The following is a 24,835-nucleotide window of genomic DNA, read 5'->3' on the forward strand; positions in this document are numbered from 1 at the left end:
TTCAGTGTCAACGACCAAATCAAGATCAATTGAGAACATCAAAATATTCTCTATAATCTCGCCAAGTACATCCTCATTCAAGCTTGTGTGAATGTAGTGTTTGAGACAATTTTTCCTAATTCCACCATGCATCTTCCTGTAACATTCTTCCATGCTGCTATGATGTTCTTTTTTTTTAAAAATTTTTTTATTTTTCACACCATAAATCACATTAGCCATGATATACACTATTTCTTTTTCACACATATACAGTGACTTTTTCTCCCCCCCCCCTCCTCCCAAGCCACCCCCCACCCCCCCCTCTCATCCATTTTAGGTATACAATCTAGGTTGCATTAAGCCAGTCAGACAATGTTGTCATTCAACAAAAATACACCAGAAATTCTACTGAGTCCATTCTTTTCTTTCCTTCTCCTTCCATCAATTTAGGTAATGTTTGTCCCCGGTAGGTTTTCGCTATTGTATTTAATGTAAGGCTCCTATACTTGTTCGAATATTTCAATATTATTTCTTAACCTATATGTTATTTTTTCTAATGGAATACATTTATTCATTTAAATTTAGTAGTTTATTCCTTTTAATTTGGTTATGTATTCCATTAATATTTAAAGTCATATAGTTCAGCGTAGCCCTTTTATATTTTGTTTATCTTCTCTTTCCGTTTTTCCATCATTACCTTTCCTCCTTTTCCATTTCTGTTTTCTTATTTTCAACTCTTTATAAGTCAACATTCCTACAACATCCAACATTTTCCTTATTCTCCTATTTCTATCTTATTTATCCCCAATCTCCCCTTCCCCTCCTGAGTTGTCCTTTATCCCTTGTCAGACAACCACATCTCCCCTCTCCATTTGGATTTGCGAATCCACTCGCAAGCGTCAACTGATTTTGCAGTGACCGCTATTTCCCCCCACCCCGCCCTCCCCAGAAAAGATTTCACTTTTCATATGTCACAAAGGTCACTCTTTTAATTCCCTCCTTATTCTCTCTATTCCATTACCTTCCCTTATTAATTCTTGTCTATACTATCTATATTTTCCTCTAAGTACAGATACATTCACGTATGCACATTATCTCTATTCACTCTTATACCTCTTTACCCGCATACATATCAATCATGATCATTTTTACTCTCATTACCCGTCTTCATCCCTCAGTCTATTTTTGTCTTTACCCACATACATATCAATCGTGATCATTTTAACTCTCATTACCCGTCTTCCTCCCTCAGTCTATTTTTGTAATTGTTCTGCAAATTTTCGTGCTTCTTCTGGATCCGAGAATAGTCTGTTTTGTTGTCCTGGAATAAATATTTTCAATACCGCTGGATGCTTTAGTGTAAATTTATACCCTTTCTTCCATAAAATCGCCTTTGCTGTATTGAACTCTTTTCTCTTCTTTAGGAGTTCAAAACTTATATCTGGATAAATGAAGATTTTTTGCCCTTTATACTCCAGTGGTTTGTTGCCCTCTCTTACTTTTTCCATTGTCTTCTCCAGTACCTTTTCTCTTGTAGTATATCTTAGGAATTTTACTACAATAGATCTTGGTTTTTGTTGTGGTTGTGGTTTAGAGGCCAATACTCTATGTGCCCTTTCTATTTCCATTTCTTGCTGTAATTCTGGACATCCTAGGGTCTTAGGGATCCACTCTTTTATAAACTCCCTCATATTCTTGCCTTCTTCATCTTCCTTAAGGCCCACTATCTTTATGTTATTTCTTCTGTTATGGTTTTCCATTGTATCTATTTTTTGAGCTAGTAGTTCTTGTGTCTCTTTAGTTTTTTTATTAGATTCCTCCAATTTCTTTTTTAAGTCTTCTACCTCCATTTCTGCTGCTACTGCCCGCTCTTCCATCTTGTCCATTTTCTTTCCCATTTCTGTTAAGGTCATCTCTATTTTATTCATTTTCTCTTCTGTGTTGTTTATTCTTTTTCTTAAATCCTTAAATTCCTGTGTTTGCCATTCTTTAAATGACTCCATGTATCCTTTAATAAGAGAAAGTATATCCTTTATCTTGCCTTTCTTTTCTTCTTCTATTTCACTGTACTCTTCCTCTTCCTCTTCTTCTTCCTCTGGGTTGGCCATCTGTTGTTTCTTTGGTGCCCTTTCCTCCTCTTCTTTCTTGTTTCTATTGTCTTCTGTGGTCTCTTCTTGCTGCAGGTGTTCTGCAGCTGTCGTTGCCGGCTGTGGAGATCGACTCCCCAGCTGGTCCCCCCTCCCGTCGGTGTGTTTTTTTTCATTCGCATCGCGCACTTTTACTCGGCTCAGCGAGCCATTTTTGTAGTCCATTATTTACCGACCTGAGGGAGCGGGTTTCTCTCTCCACAGCGGGCCTCTTCGGACAGGTAAGGCCTTCACCTTTTTCCTCCTTTGTCTTCACTTCCTCTCTTCTTACCGTTGCTTTCGATTTTTCTTTTTTTGTCGCCATCTTCTTTCCACCTTTATACTCACTTTTCTGTAACTTTTATTTCTGTGCCTTTGTGTTTTCCTTTGTTTTTCCCGACTTTTCTGGAGAGGGCTGGAGTTCACCGTCCGGCCACTACTCCATCACGTGACTCCCCCCTGCTATGATGTTCTTGATGCAATTAAGAATGCTGTAACCTTTCCAAAAATCACATAACAATGTTTGATTATTGTTAGTTGCTGCTATGGCCTGCACAAATGTTAAGCGAAGGTAATGAGCTTTAAAAATCGCAATCGTCCTTTGGTCCATGGGCTGAGTGAGAGAAGTTGTGTTTGGTGGCAGAAATATCACATCGGGATTAAGGTCTGACAAATGAAGGGCATGTCCAGGCGCGTTATCTAAGATTAATAGAATCTTGAAAGTGAAACTATATTCTAAACATTATTGCTGAACATTTGGAATGAAACAATTAGCAAATTAGTTTTCAAGGCCCTAGTCATCAGGCTTTGGGGTTGGATCTGTAAATGGCAAGCACACAGTGTGCTTGTTAATGTTTTTGAATTCACATGGGTTTTCGGTAAATCATGAAAGACTTCATCTTAAAACCATATACATTACCTCCCAGTAACAAGGTCACTCGATGCTTAAATGCTTTAAATCCTGACATCATGCAAGCTTGTAAGTTTGTTCTGGCATCCTCTTCCAAAAAAAGTCCCATTTTGTCCACATTGAAAATGTGCTCTGGTTGACAACCGCCATCACAGATGAACTCATCCAGACTTTCAATGAACTTTTTGGTGGCTCCTTTTTCCCACTCGCTCCTTCAATGTCTCGAAAAGATTTCTAGCCTTTGTCTGAATCATCCTTAAATTCAGTGGCAGGCGTTTCTGAATCAGGTCTTCCAACCACACCATCAATAATTTCTCCATCTCGTGAATGGGCCCTTGCCATCACTTAATTAAAATTGTGCTCTTCAAACTTACAGATCCTCTTACACCCTTGTGTATTCTCTCTGCATCCTTTAAAATCGTCGACACGGTGGAATCCGACAATTGTAGGCTGTGTGCAATATCATTGACCTTTCTTCCTTGGTCATGTGGGTTAATGGCTTTCATTGTTACTTCCAAAGTTATGGTTTTCCTTGGTCTCTTAGCTGCTCATTCAGCTTTTCCTCTTGCTTAGCCATGTTTCTAGCGCAACTACAGAATGGCGACTGCACACACGGCCTTATACAGTAGAGCGCTATGTTGTGCATGCGCAAACGCGCATTTTTAAAAGAAATTTGGTTGTATGTGCACGCGATCATAACTTGGACTACCTGCACTATTAATTCTGGTCACAGATTACCCCTATCACATTGCAGATTAGGAGACATCTCCCTGTAACTTCATTGATCAGTTTCATACAGAATTACCTTGGTATTTTGTCCAGAATGCCAATCATGCAATACCCATTTTCAATATTATTTCAATGCTGCAGTTCATTATAAGCAAAATTGCAAGATACGAGTAACAACAAATACTGGAATCTGAAGCAAGCAACAAATCGCTGAGAGTCAAGCAGAATCTATGTGGGAAAAGGAATTGTTGACATTTCAGGTCAGGACCCTCCACAAGGACAGAGAGCATATAGGGAAGGTAGATGCAGCCATTCTGGTGAAGATGCACCTGCAATTCGATGTTATCAATATAAGTGTTTGATAATGTCATGTATTTTGGCAAATGAAATAAATCTGACTCAATACACAGAAGTGCTGGAGAAATTCAGCAGGCAAGAATGAAGGACCTCGGCCTGAAACCTTGGTTACCTTTTCCTTCATGTGGATGCTATGTGACTTGCTGAGTTTCTGCAGCATATTTGTGTATTGCAGGAGATGCAGCACCAATGGAAAGCAAAAAGCTGCTGATATTTCAGGCCAGAGCCCTTCTTCAGGTGTGAATCTGATAAATCTGGCTCTATCTCGAATATAGTCTAGACCAGAATCTGCCTTGCACCATGATTTGGAGTATTTTGGAAAAATCTAATTTTTCTCTCATTTCAGATTGTTACAGATAATTGTTAGTTTCTGGATATCAAATAGCTAAAATATAGATATGACTAAGATAATAGTCATTGTAGAAATATTTAAAATTTTAGTTTAGATTGAATTAAATATTTTAAAAATGGTATAGTATTACATCCAGTCACAAGATGAAGTTGCCATCTGCTTTGAAGCTGAATATACATACATCAATTTCCACCAATTGCTATTTCAAACATCCTTCCAAAAATATCCCTTTGTTTGGCTATTAAAACAAAATTAGACCACTCTCCCTCTCTTTCCCATCCCTCTGAATCTTTTCCTCTAGCTCTCTACCACTTTCCTTCTCCACTCACAGAGCCATTCCCTTTCTCCATGTTTTCTGTTGTGCCCTCCCTCCCTTATCCATCTATTACCCCTGCCCTCTACCCCCCCCATCACTTTATTCTAGTGCCTGCCTACATTTTGCTCATACTGTGTTGAAAGGCTTAAGCCTGAAATATTGGTTATGTAGCTTTATCTTTGCTATATAAAGTACACTGTTTGAACTGCTGAGTTTCTCCAGCTTTATGTTTTGACTTCAATCATTGCATCTGCAGACTTTTGTGTTTTACTCCCTTTGGCTATTGTGCAAGTTTATACTGAGCACTCATCTATCTAAAATGTTGAAAAAGACACGTGTAGTTTCCCACAGCTTTACAATAAACCCTCAACTTTTGTGGGCGTGGGGCTTATGTTCCAGAAACAACCATGAGTTTGAAGAACCACAGATTTATGCAAGTACAGAAAGTTAAAAAAGTGCAGATTGTATTCATACTCTTTTCCCTCCTCCCATTGAGGAGAAGGGTAAAGTGAATGAAAACATATGCCAACAGGCATAAAATCAGTTTCTTCCCTGAAGCCATCAGGCTCTGAACAAACACATAACAGTGCCTTCATACTGTCCTTGCTTGTTGCTAACTGATCTTCCTTTTCTGTGTAATATTATGCTCTATAATACTGCGCATATAATACTAGACCTATTGGTCTGCTCACAGAAGAATCTTTCTCACTGGGCTAGGTGTCTTATGATAAACTTATCACACTGTCAGAAGTGAAATTAAATCACACAATAGTCTTAAGAAAATTGCAAAAGAACAAATGTACAAGTAAGCAAATTTTTGATCAATGCAAAAACATTAGGTAGAGATTTCAATTTCTGCTATGTTAACTGGGATTATATTACATAAAAGATGTTCAGGGAACAAAAATTCTTAAATTGCATACTGATAATTTTTTTAATTCAGCATGCTACAAGCCAATGACAGGAAGAATAATTCTAGGAAGTTTTAGGGGATGAAGATGGGTAGTGTAAGGTAAAACATCATGAGATGGGAATGTGTAAGGAGTTACCCTGCCCTGTACAGGGCTGTAACAAGATGTAAATGCATCCTTGTACTTACAAGATAAGAGAGACATTGATGGATTGAGAGGCAGGAAGCTAGCAGGGAAAGGATAGCAACAGTTTTAGTCATTGGACAAGTAATGATATGATGATGTTCTAAGCATGTATCCAAGGGTATAAAAAAATCACCATTTTGCTGATAACGGCAGAATGCATTCTCCGACTAACATGGTTGGTCGCAAGTGTTACAATCCGGTAATAAAGAACAAAGAACCCTGATTTCGACTCAGCCTGGTGTTTGTCTCACTCATTCATGAACAAAGCAGACCTAACAATTTGGTGACCCCGACGTGATGGGTGAGTGAACGCTGGACGACGGTTTCTGTTTTTTCTGACAATCATCTCAGCCGGCTGATAAAAAGGTCCAGAGAAGCCTGTTTTAACAAAATTCTCTTTTTTTTTAAAAATCTTTATGATTGTCAGTAAGAACTGGAGATCGGACAAATTAGACGACCACAATTGAAGGTCGCATGCCAGGATTGTAACACGTAAGTGATTACAGACAAGATAAAAGTCCTTAAGGTGTTTGAATGGCATTTATTAAGTGCTTCGCAAGAAACTACTAGAGTTTAAAAGTCTTTATTGTGTCGTTGCAAAGTCCAATAGAGTGAGAAGGTGGTCTATAAACAATTGAGGACCTGAGTTTTCTGCCCTAAACTGGTTATTAAGAGGAGAAATCTCCCACGTGAAGGTTGGGCTTTGAAAGAAAACAAAGGTTCAGGCTTATTGGCCTCAATTGTATCTGAGAGACTGACTTATAAATGTCCGGTAGGTATGATAATGTCTGTACACTTGAGAAGTTAAGAATTTATTTCCCCAATTCGCCGTGGTGGAATACCACAGCAGACACTAGAGACCTTGAGACAACAAAAAAAGTACTCAGGGACGCCTGCCTGGTGAACAAGAACGACGACAGAAGGCTGCGACAGCTGTGTCCGGATCAGGTAGGAGATATTAATGAAAAAGTTGACAAACTCCTAAGAGACACCCAGTTTATTCGAAATACTTTTGATAAGTTAAATGAGGGTATTCCCAACATCACCAAGGAGATAAAGTTACGTAAATTCATAGATTGGTGCAGGGAAACAGGACAAAAGTATAGCCCAAATATTTGGTTTTCTAGTTGTAATTTAACTTTCAGACCCCTTTGGGAAAACAGAGAGTGGAAAACGAGCAATCAGAGTATACAGGACAGTCTGAAGTCAATTGGAGGACAAGACTTAGACTGTTCCTTTAAAAGATATTAGTCATCCAGCTTGCAAGGAGACATTTTTAAAAGCAATTTTCGTTGACATAGATCCCCTAAACGGACAAAAACCTAAATTAAAACAGGCATTAGAAAGCGGTCCCGCAGCTATGGCTGTACAGTTGCCTGCTAAGACTTTTGACCAAGTTATTAAGGAAATTAATCAGGAATTAGAGGAGCGAAATACCAGTAATGCGGCATTGGAAAAACAAAAAATGCTCCGAAAATGTGTAGACCGCTGGAGGAAGAGGGGTTGGTTACCCGGGGGCACTGAGATGTTCCTGACAGGTGAGGAAAAAAAAAATTTTTAAAACGTAGAGGCTTAGATAAGCTGGAAGAAACAAAACACAGAAGGGAAAGGAAAAGTGCCTGTTTCCAGTTTCCAGCCACGAAGTGTCCGGGTTTGCTCTCTCCCTCCCTCCTTTCACCCTCCCCCCTCTCTCTTCTCTCCCCCCCTCTCTCTTCTCTCCCCCTCTCTCTCTTCTCCCCCCCCCTCCTCTCTCACCCACTCCCCCTCCCAATCCCAATCTGTGGCGGTGCTGCCCTGAAATCCCCAGGTTGGGCAGGGCAGAGAAATACAATTTGGTTTTAATTTTGTGCCCACAATTCCAGCTCCGCATCAAATGGGATCCTGTTTTATCCTCTCTCCCTCCCTCTTTCCCGCACCCCCACCATTGCGGGATCAGGGCAGACATTGTGGGCTGACGTGTAGCTCACTCGAGGTGGGAGGGAAGGAAGGAGTGATAGTTCCCAGTGGTGGGAGACCCAATCTGATCCAGACCAGTGATCACAGGATGAGAACCTTTTAAAACCTTTGAAACGAAAGTGTTAATCTGAAGACTTTTCTCCCAGTGGGGCCAGTGCAAGGCATTTTCTCTCTCTATCTCTTGTGCTCTGTGTATCTGCCTCTCTATCTCTTTCTCTCGCTATGCTCTCTCTCTCTCTCTCTCTCTCTCTCTCTCATAGTCTCTGGATGTATGTGATGTCATGTATGTACTCTGACAATAAATCATTTATAAGTGAGTCTTATACAATTAAACAAAACGGGACACAGAAAACAAAATCTTTAATCGCGAGTCAGCAAAAAAGAGGGTGAGAGACAAGGAGATGCAGTACCGCGATGTCCTAGCTATATTCGAAGAATTTGGTCTCCCTGATAACCCACCTATTATGGCCCCTGTAGAAATAGCTTGTAGACCCCCGCCCTATGCATATGTGGAGTCACAAGGTGCCCCTGGCACCCCAGATGGGATCCTGGAGTCACGTCCCTTATATCCAGATATTGAGACACTGGGGTGTGACAAGAACCTCGGGAATAGGGACACATCAGACGAGGTACAGGCCCCTTTAATAAAAATAGAAGGGGGAGTAATAGATGTAGAGACCCCTCTGGAGTCCAAGAAAATAGAAAAGGAGTTAGAGATACAGAAATGGAACATGAAAAAGGTTCAGGATAACATTAAAAACTTAACCAGAGATATTAATGTGCTGGGGCAGATCAGTGAGGATCAAAAAGAATTAATGGTAGGTGTATTGAAGGAAGTGGAAAAGATAACTACAACACTGTCAGGAGAAATTAAAGCTGAAGGAATGGTAATAGGAGTAAAGGACGAAAAGTGTAGTACAGATGAGGAAACGAGATACGATCCACCATGGGAGGAAAGTAGAAGGAAAAGACTCGGGAGGGAGAAAAATAGACATGCCTACCTGGACATAGTTAGGACAAAAGAGAAAGATGTGAAACAACTAAACTATGGCCGAAAAGATTATCTTAGAGATGAACGTGACCAATATACCTTTGACCCTGAGACATTGGAAGCTGATAGGGACAGTGACAGTGACGAAGAAGAGTCAGAACAAGGTGGGATAAATAAATGCATGCCAAGAGTAAAGAAGGAGCAGAAATCCCCAAAATTGAGATATCAATGCCCATTACTGATCACGGGACGGGGAACTCAAAAATATGTACCCTGGTCACGAATGGACTTAGAGAGTTTAATGAAAAAACTACCTCCGTTGAGTAATGGGGCTAGTCCATGGATTTCTTGTTTTGAGCGAGAAACCTGCCAAGAACAATTAGCACTCGCAGATGTCAGAACTATCATGATAAAATTAAAGGCAGAAGGGGCCCTGAAGCAAATAGAGAAAATTGTAAGAAGCAGTAAATTGGGGGATGAAATAGAATTTAACCCACTTCGGAATAAATTTTGGGAAGCACTTAGAGAAACATTTCCTACACCCTATAGTTTGGATGCCTTGGTAACCCTTCAACTAAAGGAAGGAGAGACTGCACACGAGTATTTCACTCGAGCATGGGACTTATGGGAAACAGGGACTGGAGAAAGACCCGACCACAGCCCCTTAGGAAGGGCTCACTTTCGTAATGGGATAATAAACGGACTACCTGCTACGGTTCAAGCAAAATTAAGGGACATTGTGGGAGTAGAGACAATGTCAGAGGATTTGTGGAAAAGACACCTGACACATGCAATCAAACGACATCGTCAATCAGAGCATGCTAAGTCAGAAAGTGCGTCCCAGAAGGAGGTGGACAAAACAACCGATAAATTGGTGAGAGCCATAGAACATATAGGGGTTAAATTAGCGGCCCAACAGATAGTCCCACAGGTCATGGGGCCAGTGATAAATCCGGGACCCCAAGTAAGAAATGGTTGGGAAAGACAGCTAGGTACAATGTATAGAGGGGAACATGCAGTATGCTGGTACTGCCAAAATCCTGGACACTACCAGCGGAACTGTCCGGAGGCTGGGAGAGCAAGGGGAAAAAGATTACCCTCTATTAGAGGCTATCGGGGAAGAGGAGGAAACTTAAGAGGACAAGCAAGGGGTAGGGGTGGACACATTGATGGGCCCCAGAGAATCGGGGGGTGGCAGAGTGATCAACAAGTCCAGGCACCTCAGTGTAATGACTATATTGAGGAAGGTGCTGAATTTGATTATTGACGGTGCCCAGGAGAATCAAAAATCACGCCTCCCTGGGAGCCACCAAAAATTTGGGGGACGGTAAATGGAGAAAAAATTGAATTTATGGTTGACACAGGGGCAGCAGTTACGACAGTGATTAAAAAACCCCCAGGGAGCACATTTTCGGGCAAAACATTATCTACAATAGGATTCTCCGGGATAAGGGAAACACAGCCCTATACAGATAACATCGACATGACATTTGGACGACAAAGGGTTAAAACGCCTGTCCTGGTTGTGCCAAGTTGCCCCATTAATTTATTAGCAAGGGACATTCTTACCAAACTAGGAATAACCATACAATGTTCTGAGAAGGGCCTTCGGTTAACATACCCAGGGGATACAATAAGAAGGGGAGGACAGTTTATAGTAATGACCCCATCTAACGCTTCAGATGACTCTGTGGAGGTTAGTATTTTCTGGAGTCGGCTACTGTATGATGAACCAGGCCCAGGGCTGATTAAACAGTTTTTTGAGTGGAGGGCCAGTATTCCTCGGTATGGGGATTACCATTATCCACTAGATCCTATGCATGTTACATTAAACTACACCATCCACGCGGACCAGGAATATGAGGAGAGGTGGGACTCTCTAAAAGAAGGGAAGACAGAAACGATACATTGTCCATTTATCTTTGTAGGTAAGGAGGGAATAGCTGCTATGGTTGTCATGACAGAAGAACAAATGGAGTGGTTCTGCTTAGGAGTAGAAAGTGTGCCTCATGTGACCTTGGGTATTGACAAAGATCATCACGCTCGACAGCTGGGTCCGATGGTAAAGGAAGCGATAGGGTGTGAATACAGGCAGACAGAAATCCCGGGATATTCCACCTCGGAGGGAGGAAAATTTGTCAGACTGAATATTGAAGCATGGGACCAGGTAGTGAATGAGAAAGTAGAAAGAGACCGAGCCATAGAAGGAGAAAATATTGATCACAGAGACTCAGACAAATATCTTTCTAATCTGAGTCCACATATATGGACAACGGGGCCCTATGATGTGGGAGTAATAAAAGGTGAGGTATTTCTAGAATTGGCCAACCCCGGGCAGAAACCAATATGGAGAAAACAATACCGCTTGTCGCCCAGTCAGGAGGAGGGTATTAAAGGAACGATAGAAGGGTTAATGGAGTCAGGGGTTTTAAGGGCGGCACCTGACAGTATGTGGAACACGCCCATCATGCCTGTTCCCAAACAGGGTAGAAAAGACTGGAGGATGGTACACGACCTCCGGGAGATTAACTTGGCTACCAAGACCATCGGGAGACCAGTCCCAGACCCATATGTAGCACTTAGGGCTCTGAGTCCGGAGCACGAATACTATACTGTCATTGATCTGGCAAACGCATTCTTCTGCTTGAATTTAGCTGAGGAATGGCAAGACTGGTTAACTTTCCCTTACCAAGCACATCGGTACACATACACTAGATTACCTCAGGGTTATAAGGACAGTCCAGGACTGTTCAATCAGGCCCTTAGCGAAATCCTAATGAAATTAAAGCTCCTGGAAGATGTTACACTGATTCAGTATGTAGACGACCTACTATTAGCAGGGAAAACGCCACATGGGTGCCTGACAGGGCAGCCAAACAGGTTACTGGTTATCATGAACATATACAGGGGATGATTTTGAGGTCCCATAACAAAAAAAATGAATCTGAAACTAAGGAGACTTGTAGCAGATTGAATGACTACACAGATGAGTTTTGTGGAGGAAGAGTGCTGTACAACTGACTCCCCGCTAACTGGGATGGTCGGTGTGCTCTAGTAACCCTTAATGCGCCAGTGCTGATTGTCAAAAGGCAGGAGGGAGATGAGGATTCCCTAGAATTGCGCCACACAGAGAGTTGGCTGTGGAGAAAAAGGAGGAGTGTTGGACTCTTGGGGCCGGGAGGAAGGAACCCTGATGGGGTATGGATTGATGCCATTGGCCAAGCCCGGAATATTCCGGACGAATTTAAATTAGCCGATGAGATTGCAGCTGGGTTTGAAAGCTTTCCTGTTTTTAGTGCAATATTTCCCATCACTGTAAATAAGAATGTTAATAGGATCAACCTTATTCACTATAATGTCCAGCGCCTTGCAAATTTGACCAGGGACGTTGTTGAGGCAATACATCAACAACTGTCAGAAACTTCCCTTATGACACTTCAGAATACGATAGCGATTGATATGGTCCTGGCAGAGAAAGGTGGAGTGTGTGCTATGTTTGGAGATCTATGCTGCACTTCTATCTCTAATAACACAGGGCCAGATGGATCACTCACTAAGGGGTTAACGAAACTTAGGGCATTGGCGAAAGAATTAAAAGCCCAGTCTGGAGTCTCCAATCCTGTTTTATCCTGGTTACAGGGAGTGTTTGGGAGATGGAGCACATTGTTAGGACAACTTTTGCTGGGTTTGTTCATTTCTGTATCAATTTTTATCACTTGTGGCTGTTGTTGTATTCCATGCATTCGAACGCTGGTCACGAGGACCATAGAGACAGCCTTTGCTGACCGTGATGAACTGCCTCCGAAATATCAAGCTGTGCAGGCTGTGGAGCAAGACTATCTCACATTACAGGAGGCGGAGAAAGTTGCTGAGATCGATCTGGAGTCTGAAGGGGAATGTGATGGGAAGGAGGGATTGTGAATTAGATTGTTACACATATAATTTTAACCTTGCTTGTAACCCAAATATTATAACATTGATTGTAACACAAACATTATTAATCAGATTGTAGAACAAGTATTATGAATTAGATTGTAGACCATATGTTAACTTGGGAATTTACTAATGTACGGGGGGTTAGCTAGTTTTTTGCTTGGGGGCAAATGGGATGAAACTTGTAAACGGGCAATGGGATCGGGGTGACGGATGGGGGGTGTACGCAAAGGAGGGTTGGGGGAGCCCTCGCCCACCAGCCGAACTACCCTGTGAACAGAACCCGTATAGAGCTTGGCAATAATAGGCGAACTAATGTAACGCGGTGGTAGCATAGTCAGGGCGAGATTGTCCTCTAAAGAGGACAAAGGAGGGATTGTAAGGTAAAACATCATGAGATGGGAATGTGTAAGGAGTTACCCTGCCCTGTACAGGGCTGTAACAAGATGTAAATGCATCCTTGTACTTACAAGATAAGAGAGACATTGATGGATTGAGAGGCAGGAAGCTAGCAGGGAAAGGATAGCAACAGTTTTAGTCATTGGACAAGTAATGATATGATGATGTTCTAAGCATGTATCCAAGGGTATAAAAAATCACCATTTTGCTGATAACGGCAGAATGCATTCTCCGACTAACATGGTTGGTCGCAAGTGTTACAATCCGGTAATAAAGAACAAAGAACCCTGATTTCGACTCAGCCTGGTGTTTGTCTCACTCATTCATGAACAAAGCAGACCTAACAGTAGGTAGGAGTATTGGTATGAAGAGACTTTTAAAGTAAAGGTCAAAATTTAGTTGGATTTTGCAAATTTATGAGAAAAGGACAGATTACATGTCAACAAAGGCTATAAAAGATAAATTTTACTAGATAAATATTTTATATATTGGCTGAAATAGAGGTAACATTCAATTTGCTTTTATCATTATTTTTTATATCAATCCGTTAGGTTTGTACTCTTCTGTAACTCCTAGTCTCTCAATAATGGAGCAGTGTGTCCAATCTAAATTTGCTCTGTTTAGTTCTGGTTGCCTCATTACACAGGAAGCTATGGAGAGGGCAGAGGAGATTTACCACAATGATGTCTGGATTGGAGAACTTGTCTTATCAGGCAAGGTTATAAGAACCAATGCTTTTCTCTTTGGAGTGAAGAAGGATGAGAGATGACTTAATAGAGGTGTTCAAGATTAGAAAAGGCATAGATCAGCTAGACAGCTAGTACCTTTATCCTGGGGTGAGAATAGCAAATACCAGAGGAAATTTGTACAAGATGAGACCAGGAAAGTTTAGAGGAGACGTCAGGGGTAAGTATTTTTACACAGAGAGTAGTGGGTGCCTGGAATGCATTGCTAGGGGTGGTGGTAGAGGTTGGTATAATAGGGGTATTTAAAAGGCTCTTGCATAGGCACATGGATGGAAGAAAAATAGAGATCGGAAAGTTTAATTTCTTTAAGTTGGTTTATACAGGCCAGCTCAACATTGAGGACCAAAGGGCCTGTACTGTGCTGTAATATTCTATGTTCGGAACCAATATTAAGAAAGTATCAAGGCTTGGCCTGAAGAAAGTCAGGTTTTTACCAACTTATCTTCTGAACCATCTTCAACAAAAGAGTCCAGTCACTCAGTCTTTGCAAATCCTTCACTATTGGGACTATCTTCCTTTATAATCGCTCGAACAGTATACAGACGGAGTTGTTTTGATTTGTTAAGTGAGAAGTCTGTTCTAAAGTAGCATTGAGCTTTTCTACTCTTTATTTGAAACTTTATGTGATAAGAACTCTTAAATCAATTAAACTATACGTAAAACAATTAATAAGACAGACAATAAAATATTAATACATTCAAAAGAATGGTCAAAAAGAATCGACCAGTCCGTCTTCATTTTGCTCTGAATTAAAACCTAAATTGTTTTTCTCCACCATGCAGAAAAATACCTTGGCATAAAGGCTGTAACTAACATACTCATGGAATTCGAAGACAAAATTTTAGCTGCTGGTTTCTTGCAAAAATATGTTTACAAGTCATTTTAACCCTTACATTCACTGTGAACATTGCTTGGATTATCCTTGACCAGAAGCAGAATTGATTCACTTATCAGAGCAGGGTAGACTCTCCTTTGCTCACCATAGGCCTGTCATCACCAGCAAAGATTTATCCAAGTGTTGATTCATTGAGAAACTTAACATCTTCCAGGATAGAGCATTCCCCTGGTTTGGTGTTCACGCTATTGAATATGAATCCTTACATTAAAAATGCTTTCTTAAGGAATGGTAACTTTAGAACCTCAGATACAAATTATGTGATCAAAGGCATAGTACAAAATCAACAATTTCCCCTTATTTATTGACCTGGAGGGACATGCAAGGGTACTTAGCAGCATTATAATCAGTTCAAAATGACGATGGACTAATGAGCTAATGTTACTGGTGATGCACAAAAGCTTGGCCAAAGGAAATAAGACAGTGGGGTTTAGAATTGGAATTGTGTGTGTTAGAAGGAGGTGTCATGATGAGGACAGCTATTACTGGAACAGGGATGCTTCAGCCCAAAGAAGGCTGAATGTTGTACAAACATCCTAACAGCTCATCGAGTATGGTAAAGCTAGGTGTTATCACATTATACATGAACCCTGACCAATTGTTAATAATTGCTAAAAGATTAATAAGAAAATAAAGGGTCCAAGGAAAGACGAAGAATATTGAAGATGGTCTAGATAGACATGTAAATTGGCATGGAGTAGCTAAGAATGGGCTCAAATGAACCATTAAACCCAACTCATTCATGCCAACCAAGGTTCCAACCTGAGCTAATTCCATTTGTCTGCATTTAGCCCATGTCCCTTTAAATCTTTTCTGGGCTTGTACCTCGCCAAATATCTTTTAAATGTGATAATTGTACCTGCCTTTATAGCTTCCATTGACAGCTTGTCCATTGACACACCACACTCTATTTGGGAAAAATATGCCCTTTTGTTCCTTTTAAACTTTTTGCTTCTTGCCTTAAACCTTATTTTAATCTCTCCACTCCTGGAGAGAAGACTATGACTATTCGCTCTATCTACGGCCCTAATGAATTTTTGTATTTCTTTAAGATCATCAGTCAGGCACCTTTGCTCCAAGGAAAATAGTCTCAACCTATCCAGTTTCTCTTTAAAACTCAAGCCCTCCAAACCTGGCAACGTCTTTGAGATTCTTTGTTGCACACTCTGTAGCTTAGTTCCAAGAGTTTAATGAGAATTTACAATGAGAGTACTGTTAATTAATATATAATTTGCAACTTTGATTAGGGCTATTTTAACGCTGTGGGAGAACCAAGGCAAGCATTTGTTGCAGAGAAGATGCACACAGATTTGTCAAAAGTAACACAAGTAAAGTTGGAAATGAAGCAGCCACTTAAAAGATACGAGTGTGGATTTTTGAGGAGAGATAAAATAGATTGTTAAAGTTAATAATTGCCAAATGGCCTGGTACCCTTCACAGGTTTGAAAACATTGGAAATATTCCTCAGGTTGGTTGGCACTTATTGAAAGAGAAACATTAACTGAAGACTATGTACTGTGGAAATTCACCTGAAAGGCCATTATTTAAGATGCCCAAAATTTTAACTGTTTCTCTTTCCTAAGATGTTGCTCAACAGGTTGAATGTTTCAGGAACTTTATGCTTTTAATTTGAACTTCCAGCATCTGCAGTTTTTTTTCACCTACTCCAGAAGATGTGGCTCACATTGGAAAGAGGGAAGCATCTGTGTACCTCAAACTAATCTGACTCAAGAATCTTTAATGAGTGTAGGAACAGGTAGAACAAGTTCAATATCAAATCAGGAACGTAAAGAGAGGGAATGAAATATTAGGTGAAGATTAAGAAATAAAAGAGAGCAAAAAGGAATCATGTTTCATGCTTTTTAAAGATAATTTTTAGCACAAGCAAGTTTCCTCTGTCATGATTATGAGTCACCAAATGGTTAAAAGAGTATTTAGACTGGAAAGAACTGACTGAAAGGTTGTTTTAGTCAAAATATACAATTACAGTATTGAAAAAACTTGAGGAGTTGCCAATTGGAAATCTGCTGGATCTGTGTGTTCACTGCATTCCAGAAGTTGCTGGCAGATTTTCATTACAAAATTTGACCTTTTCCTGATGAAACTGATGGCAAGACTGAGGATTATTTTGAAAGATATCAGGTATCAACATTTTTAGAAAATGATTAATTCAATAAATTGGAAAAATAATGAAAAAAAGTGGAAAAATCTGGAAGTAGAATCTTAAGTTATTTAAAATTAAGCATGAAGAAAATCCTCCAGAAAATAGAGTTTCACTTAAATAATTTAGAAGCAATAATAAAAACACCTGACAAACGACGAGATGCACAGAATGAGATATCACATTAGCATTGTTACTGTGAACATCTCAGTGCCTTACCAAATTCTCTGCATTGTTTGTTGGTCTTTTGTAGATCCTGCTTTAGCTGCCCTCTTTCCATCTTGATGGAATTGTTATCGTTTTCCTTTTGCTGAATTTCCTCGTCCTGCCTCTGAAGATCCTTCGTTAGGGCTTTCACCACGCTGTCTTGTTTCTCAATTTCTCTTCCTTTCCCTTTGATACAATCACGAGCCTGGAGCAGGTCTGCTTCGGACTTTCTCAAGAGGTCATCTCTCTTCTGTATTGCCTTTGGTGGGAACCATGGAGAGTACATTCAGTATAAATCCACTTCTAAGAGCATTATTTAAGCATCCCAAAACCTGCACTTAATCACTTGGATCAAAAGTTGATCATGCCCATCAGAGACTGCATTAAAGCTTAAATAAAAATACATCAAAGTGAGTAGACAGCTTCAAACACCACAACTAACACAGACGAAGCAAATTAAGAAAACATCTCCAGGCTGACGATGAAGGTTCTCACCAGCAGATCTAGCTCACGGCTCTGAAATACGAAGCAACAGCAGTAAATTCATTAATATATTAGGTTGGATTGAAGTAATTTTTTTTGCTCCGATGATGTTGAAAGCCAATATACATTTTCTTTTAAAATGAAAGCATAGCAATAATATTTAATAAGGTCCTATTCAACTAAAAGGTTTGATTACTAGTTTTTCTCCTGTCACATGCTTTTTATGATAATATTCAGTTATATTTCTGAAATGCCAGTAGAATATTTTCATTTGGACTAAATTAAAAACATATAATAAGACTATATTTTAGAAAAGCACACCATGTGTTAATTTTATTTTACTTTAGTGAGCTACCAATGTACTGTTTTATATTACTTGGTAATTATAAATGAAAAAAATTTCGGGAGAGCAAATTACTCACAAATTGCCTGCAGCTACTATCAGCTTTGACCAATGTTTATGCTAAATTGCTAATAACTTTTTCCACATCATTAGATAAGCAAAGGCTGGATTAGACGAACTCTCGGGGGAAGTGCAGCACACATTGCTAAAGAGGGTAGAAACTTGAATAAATGAGTTTTTCAGTAGTTTTTTCCAGGAATTGGTCTAATGGAAATGTTCATCACCACAGGCAGGTTGACCCTACCCTTTGGAGAGATTCTGCCTTTGGGATGAAAATATATTGTTGTGAATCTCCATATTTTTTTGCATTTGCAGTTCACATTAATATTTATCATCATGGAGGAATAATTTCAAATCTGCGACATTCATGAAGATCAATTAATATTTTCAAAACACTTACTAGTATGATGCACTCAAAAGTCATTTGAGTGGAAATTTATCCTTGTGCATATTGCACTAAACACTATAAAAGTACATGCATGTTGAGTTCTATCTCTAATAATATTGCATCATCTTAGACACTCTCCTGGGATCGAAGATGAGTTCATGTAAAATGGATGGGTTTTAATTTGATTACTGAGTCCAATATAGGATCTGCTGCCATTTATAATGGGCTTCCATGTGCTCCATTTTAAGAAAGATTTGAGAATATTCCTGAATTGTAAATTCTGTCCATTAATGTTGTCTCTTGTCTTGGAAAAACTCACAGAATAAGTCTGATGTTGGGCATAGGAATATTGTGCCCTGCCCATCAGAGCCTGCTGAGTGTAACAGAACCATAACATTGAAGACATTTGCCTGGCAGAAGTTACTGACATTAATGAACTATTGCATCCAACGCAGTGTTTTGCATGAATTTCTACCCCAATGCAGTTTTATATTAATTACATAATTCATCATGTTACTTTGTGTTATTTTCAGGATTAGACAATCGTATTAAACTCTACTCACCTGTTTTTGCTGGGTGTAGAGGTTTTCACAGTTACGGAGATCATTTTCCAGATTCATGATCTGCTGTCCCAGTTTGGCGGTCTCCATTTGGTGTTTTTCTAAAACAGATGTCTTGTCAAGTTGCAAGCTTTGGCCAATCTTCTCCAAACGTGTTATCTCTTAAGGCAAGGTTGAAATATAACGTGTTACTGAATGCTTCAAGTTTCGAGGCAATCATAAATAAATCACTTGCTTAATCTGCAACACCACCTTACTAAATGGCAGTTGAGAAAGGACATGGAAAAAGAACATTCTAATATATTCTATAAAGGAGAGGGACTAAATGTTGATTTTAGCATTGGGAACATCTAGAGTCCTTTAAACAGTTTGAATTTTGTAGTCCAGAATAAGAAAAAAAGAGATTGCAATTTTCATGGCCATAAAGGATTATTAGAAATCCTCTTCAGTGATGTAAGGAAAGTAGCTCACAAATGCTGGTGATCCCAAATACCTACAGATTGCCAGTGTGCATCCAGGATTTGCAGTTTCCTGCAGTGGTTAAAGTGCATGTTGAAAGTTGTAGATGGGGTGCAAAACAGGTATTTTACTTTCTCCTGGGAGCTAGCAAATATCTTGAGTGCTTTTAGAGTTGTATTCCATGCAAGTATGTAATATGACCCCAACAATGAAGACGCTGTTTACATCCGGTACCGCACGGATGGCAGTCTCTTCAATCTGAGGCGCCTGCAAGCTCACACCAAGACACAAGAGAAACTTGTCCGTGAACTACTCTTTGCAGATGATGCCGCTTTAGTTGCCCATTCAGAGCCAGCTCTTCAGCGCTTGACGTCCTGCTTTGCGGAAACTGCCAAAATGTTTGGCCTGGAAGTCAGCCTGAAGAAAACTGAGGTCCTCCATCAGCCAGCTCCCCACCATGACTACCAGCCCCCCCACATCTCCATCGGGCACACAAAACTCAAAACGGTCAACCAGTTTACCTATCTCGGCTGCACCATTTCATCAGATGCAAGGATCGACAATGAGATAGACAACAGACTCGCCAAGGCAAATAGCGCCTTTGGAAGACTACACAAAAGAGTCTGGAAAAACAACCAACTGAAAAACCTCACAAAGATAAGCGTATACAGAGCCGTTGTCATACCCACACTCCTGTTCGGCTCCGAATCATGGGTCCTCTACCGGCACCACCTACGGCTCCTAGAACGCTTCCACCAGCGTTGTCTCCGCTCCATCCTCAACATCCATTGGAGCGCTCACACCCCTAACGTCGAGGTACTCGAGATGGCAGAGGTCGACAGCATCGAGTCCACGCTGCTGAAGATCCAGCTGCGCTGGATGGGTCACGTCTCCAGAATGGAGGACCATCGCCTTCCCAAGATCGTATTATATGGCGAGCTCTCCACTGGCCACCGTGACAGAGGTGCACCAAAGAAAAGGTACAAGGACTGCCTAAAGAAATCTCTTGGTGCCTGCCACATTGACCACCGCCAGTGGGCTGATAACGCCTCAAACCGTGCATCTTGGCGCCTCACAGTTTGGCGGGCAGCAGCCTCCTTTGAAGAAGACCGCAGAGCCCACCTCACTGACAAAAGGCAAAGGAGGAAAAACCCAACACCCAACCCCAACCAACCAATTTTCCCTTGCAACCGCTGCAATCGTGTCTGCCTGTCCCGCATCGGACTGGTCAGCCACAAACGAGCCTGCAGCTGACGTGGACTTTTTTACCCCCTCCATAAATCTTCGTCCGCGAAGCCAAGCCAAAGAAGACATTAAGCAGCTGACCATAAAATTTATGGCATAAATTCTGCAAAAATGTATACCATGAAAACCAGAGATTTGTAAGTGATCATTCAACATGAGTCTGGTACATCAAATAGTATCCATGTTTAATAACAATTTTTTTTACATCTGTTGCATGATACTGAGAAAAAACTTAAGCTACAAAATGGGTCAGGTTGAGCAAGATGGGATGCTAAACATTTGTCTTGAGGTTATTCACTTCTGGTTTTAAGTCAAAGGACAGAAATTAGGCATTCAATCTGCTTGCAGCTGGAAAGTCCTCTTATTTATTCACAATACGTTTTGATCTGAAACAATCAAATTTTAAAATTATTTATTAATTTCTGGCTCATCATTCATGATCAAAGAGAAGATGAGCCTCATTGAATCAGTGCAATTGTCTGATGAAGGAACTCCTCTCTAACAATGGAAGGAACCTTTAAATGATGCTCCCATCTGCTCACTGCTCTTATGCATTTGGATAGACAAGCTCACAGATTTAGGAGCTGCTATCAGTGATTGTAAAAAATTTCTTAGGTGGTACACCCTGTGGCTACAGTGTGTAAGTGATAGAGGGAATCAATACATTGGTATACCAGTCAGGTGTATGACTTTGACCTGGATGGTGTTTAGCCTCTTGAGTGTTTTGCAGCTGTACCCATCTTGATAGCTGGAAAACATTCCATCACTTGCCTGACTTGGTCTTTAGATGGTGGATAGTCTTCAGGGTCTTCAGAGGTGGGTCACTCACAAAAGGATGACCTATCTCTCACCTGCTCTTCTAGCTGTGGTACTTATAGGCCTGGACTGAATAGCGTCCTCAGGGTGCTAATGGTGTGAATTTCGATTATGAAAACATTATGAAAACAGTAAATATCAAAGGAAGGTGGAGAGAATCTCTCAAACTGCAGAACATCATTGGTTAGCATGAATGTTAATTTACCACAGAACCTATACCAGAATGTTGTCTAGCTGAATATTTTATTTATGATTTTCCAAACTTAAACACAATTATCAACATTATCAGTGTCAATGTTAATACTAGCAGCATTGACTACAGTTTACAATTATTGGTTTTATATGATGTTAATACTAGCAGCATTGACTACAGTTTACAATTATTGGTTTTATATGATGTTAATACTAGCAGCATTGACTACAGTTTACAATTATTGGTTTTATACAAAGTTTTCTCCAGAGTTCAAGCTCTTTTTGTCCTCCTGTCTCCTCACCCACCCCCCCCTCAACATTTAACACTCAACTAATCACAATTACACAACATTCAAGACATGACAAAGGCATAGACATATATCAGGATTTTATGGGTTTGTCATGACTCGGCAGCCAGTTCTCAGGCCATTTTCTTCTTCTTGTGACTTTTCCTGGTTGGGATGGGATAGGCCCCACCCCCCCCCACCATTTGAGGGGGAAGGTAGGGTGGCGAGGCGCGATGGTCAACACTATAATCGTGCTCCTATGGAATTTAAGTACGGTTGCCAAATTTTTAAGAAAGTGATATACTTTTTTCTTAAGTTGCAAGTGATTCTCTCCAGGGGAAGACAACTTTGCATTTCTGTGTTCCAGCAAGTAATGCTCAGGCAGGAGTTGGATTTCCAGGTAACTGCTATGCACTTGCCAGCCACTGCCATTGTAATCATTACAAATTGGATTTGACATTTGGACAGATTAATTGTAAATCTTATGTCCATTATGTTTTCCAACAGGAACAACTCTGTGTCCTATGAGAATTCTTTACCTATAATCTTTTCTAGGACTTGGCCTTGTTCCACCCAGAAGGGTTTCACCTGGTATGCCCAGGTTGTGTGAACAAAGGTTCCTGTCTCAATGCTACATCTAAAGCATTGGTCTGACAATTCTGGTTTAGATCTGTTCAGTTATTGTGGCGTCAGGTACAGTTGGTATAGAAAGTTGTATTGTACCAAGCATTAATGATTGAATTCATGCTGATCTGACACGTTAGACCAGCATTGCTCATCAATTGTTATTCCTAGGTCTGACTCCCACCTCTGCCTTGATTTGTGAAGGCCTAGTTTAGGTCCTTCCATTTGGAGCAAGAAATATATTGCCTAGATGAACTTCTGTGTGTTCCCCCTTCAAATCATGGCCTCTATGTCTCTGCGCGCTGGTAGGGCCATAGTTGGATTTAATTTGTCCTGCAGAAAAGATCTTTAGCAGTGGAACGTCTTATTTGATAAACCATACTTATGCCTGAGTTGTTCAAATGACATTAGCTGCCCTCACTTGTAACAGTCCTCTATGCACCTGATGCTATTATGACGCCAGGAGTCCAGGATCTTGTTACCTACCATCAATGGTATTAATCTATTTGGAGTTAGTGGTGCTTTTGGGGTCAGCCCCTTTTGATTCCTAGATATTGGTTAATTTTATTCAAAATGAAGATAATTTATTTTAGTACAGGGGTGCCTGTTTTCCCAGATAAAAATTTAGTGTTCCATTTATAAATAAAGTCCTTTGCTACCTTTTTACTTACCTTGCAGATCAATTTGTGCCCAGGATGGTACACATCCCTTCAAAGAGTGAGGCGATGGACTGGGTTGTCCAATAGTGTTTCTTGAAGTTTGGCATCTGTAATCTATCCAGACTGTAATCCCAGGTCAATTTTTCCATAGAGACCCTGGCTACCTTTCCATTCCACAGAAATGTTCTTATTTGTGAGAGCAAATTTTGGAAGAATCCCCAGGGCAAAGCCAAGGGTAGTGTCTGGAAGAGGTACTGATGTCTTGGCAACACATTCTTTTTAACACAGTTGATCTTGCCACTAAAGTTATGGGCAGGGCCATCCATCTTTTTAAGTCCTCCTCAATTCTCCCAAGCAAGGGGGTACAATTTAGTTAATATAAATTATTCAAGTTATTGTCTATTCTGGCTCCTAGATATTTGATCCTGTTTTGTGGCCACTTTAAATAAATGTTTTCTTGAAATTGACTGTAATCCCCCTTAGTAAGTGGCATTGTTTTGCTCTTGTCCCAATTAACCTTATAGCCAGAGATCTCCCCATAGTAGAGCGCAGCTTGGACAACGAGTTTTCTGGGTCTGTCAGATATATCAATATGTCATCAGCATATAGATTGATTTTATGTCCTTCCTGGCCTGCTCTAAAACCCTTGATGTCTGGATCCTGGCTTCAGCTAGTGAACAGGGCTGGAGATAGCGGGCATCCTTGTCTACTTGATCTTGTTAGTGGGAAAGCTGGAGAAATTTGTCCATTGGTCACAACTTTAGCCTTGAGCACATGGTACAGTGTCCTTATCCAACTTATAAAAAATGTTGACTAGTTCTTACTGCAGAATGCTTCATTTACTGAAACATTATGCATGGAATTTAATTATTTGCAATTATTAACAGTCATATTTCAGTCCCTTATGTGCAGCTCCACTTCTGATCTTATTTTGGAAGGAAGGCTGAAGATGACTGAGCCTAGGATAGTGCCCTGAGAAATTCCTGTGCCAATCTCCTTGGTTGGGAATGATCAACCTCCAATAACCAAAAAAATGTCCAACTACCATTGGAGAGTCCAAGAGGCTCCTGGACATCTGGTTTGTATTTCCCTTCTGTCAAAGCCTCTCATTCTCAAGTCATTTCTGGATTTCTTAGTTTGTGCTTGGACCAAGAGGGTAATGAAAACTTGAACCAAGTAATTCTGGTGAAAAGCAAATTGGGCAATAGTAAACAAGTTATTAGTAAAGTGTCAATTGATAGTTGTTAATAGCACATTCCATTGCTTTGGAGATGGTTTAGGGATAATTATCCTTTGGATTTGTCCAACTGTCAACAGGAATAGCAATGTTGTAAGAGTACTGGGACAGCTTAGCTGAAGGTGAAGCATGTTTAATACTTCAGCCCAGATGTTGTCTAGCCCCATAGTCCTTATTTTTATTTATTTATTTTACTTACAAAATGGTGGAAACTGATTCCGACTATTTAAACCCATGCCGCCCAATTACATCCAATTAACCTACATTTTGAAGGATGGGAGGGGACCAGAGCACCTGGGGAAAACCCACGCAGACACAGGAAGAACGT

General features: G+C 40.4%; 1 protein-coding gene across 9 annotated transcripts in view; it reads right to left on the reverse strand.

The window, feature by feature from the left end:
• Positions 1-24,835, reverse strand: part of LOC138744724 (polyamine-modulated factor 1-binding protein 1) — a 640,882-nt gene that overhangs the window by 100,276 nt on the left and 515,771 nt on the right. For all 9 annotated transcript variants that reach the window (XM_069901308.1, XM_069901306.1, XM_069901305.1 and 6 more), the window contains 2 exons: positions 18,992-19,149; positions 17,167-17,413 (listed from right to left, as the gene is read on the reverse strand). In XM_069901308.1, coding sequence (XP_069757409.1) covers positions 17,167-17,413; positions 18,992-19,149 — 405 coding nt within the window. The remainder of the gene's footprint in view (positions 1-17,166; positions 17,414-18,991; positions 19,150-24,835) is intronic.

Source organism: Narcine bancroftii, chromosome 10, assembly GCF_036971445.1.
Source record: "Narcine bancroftii isolate sNarBan1 chromosome 10, sNarBan1.hap1, whole genome shotgun sequence".
NCBI classification, from domain to species: domain Eukaryota; kingdom Metazoa; phylum Chordata; class Chondrichthyes; order Torpediniformes; family Narcinidae; genus Narcine; species Narcine bancroftii.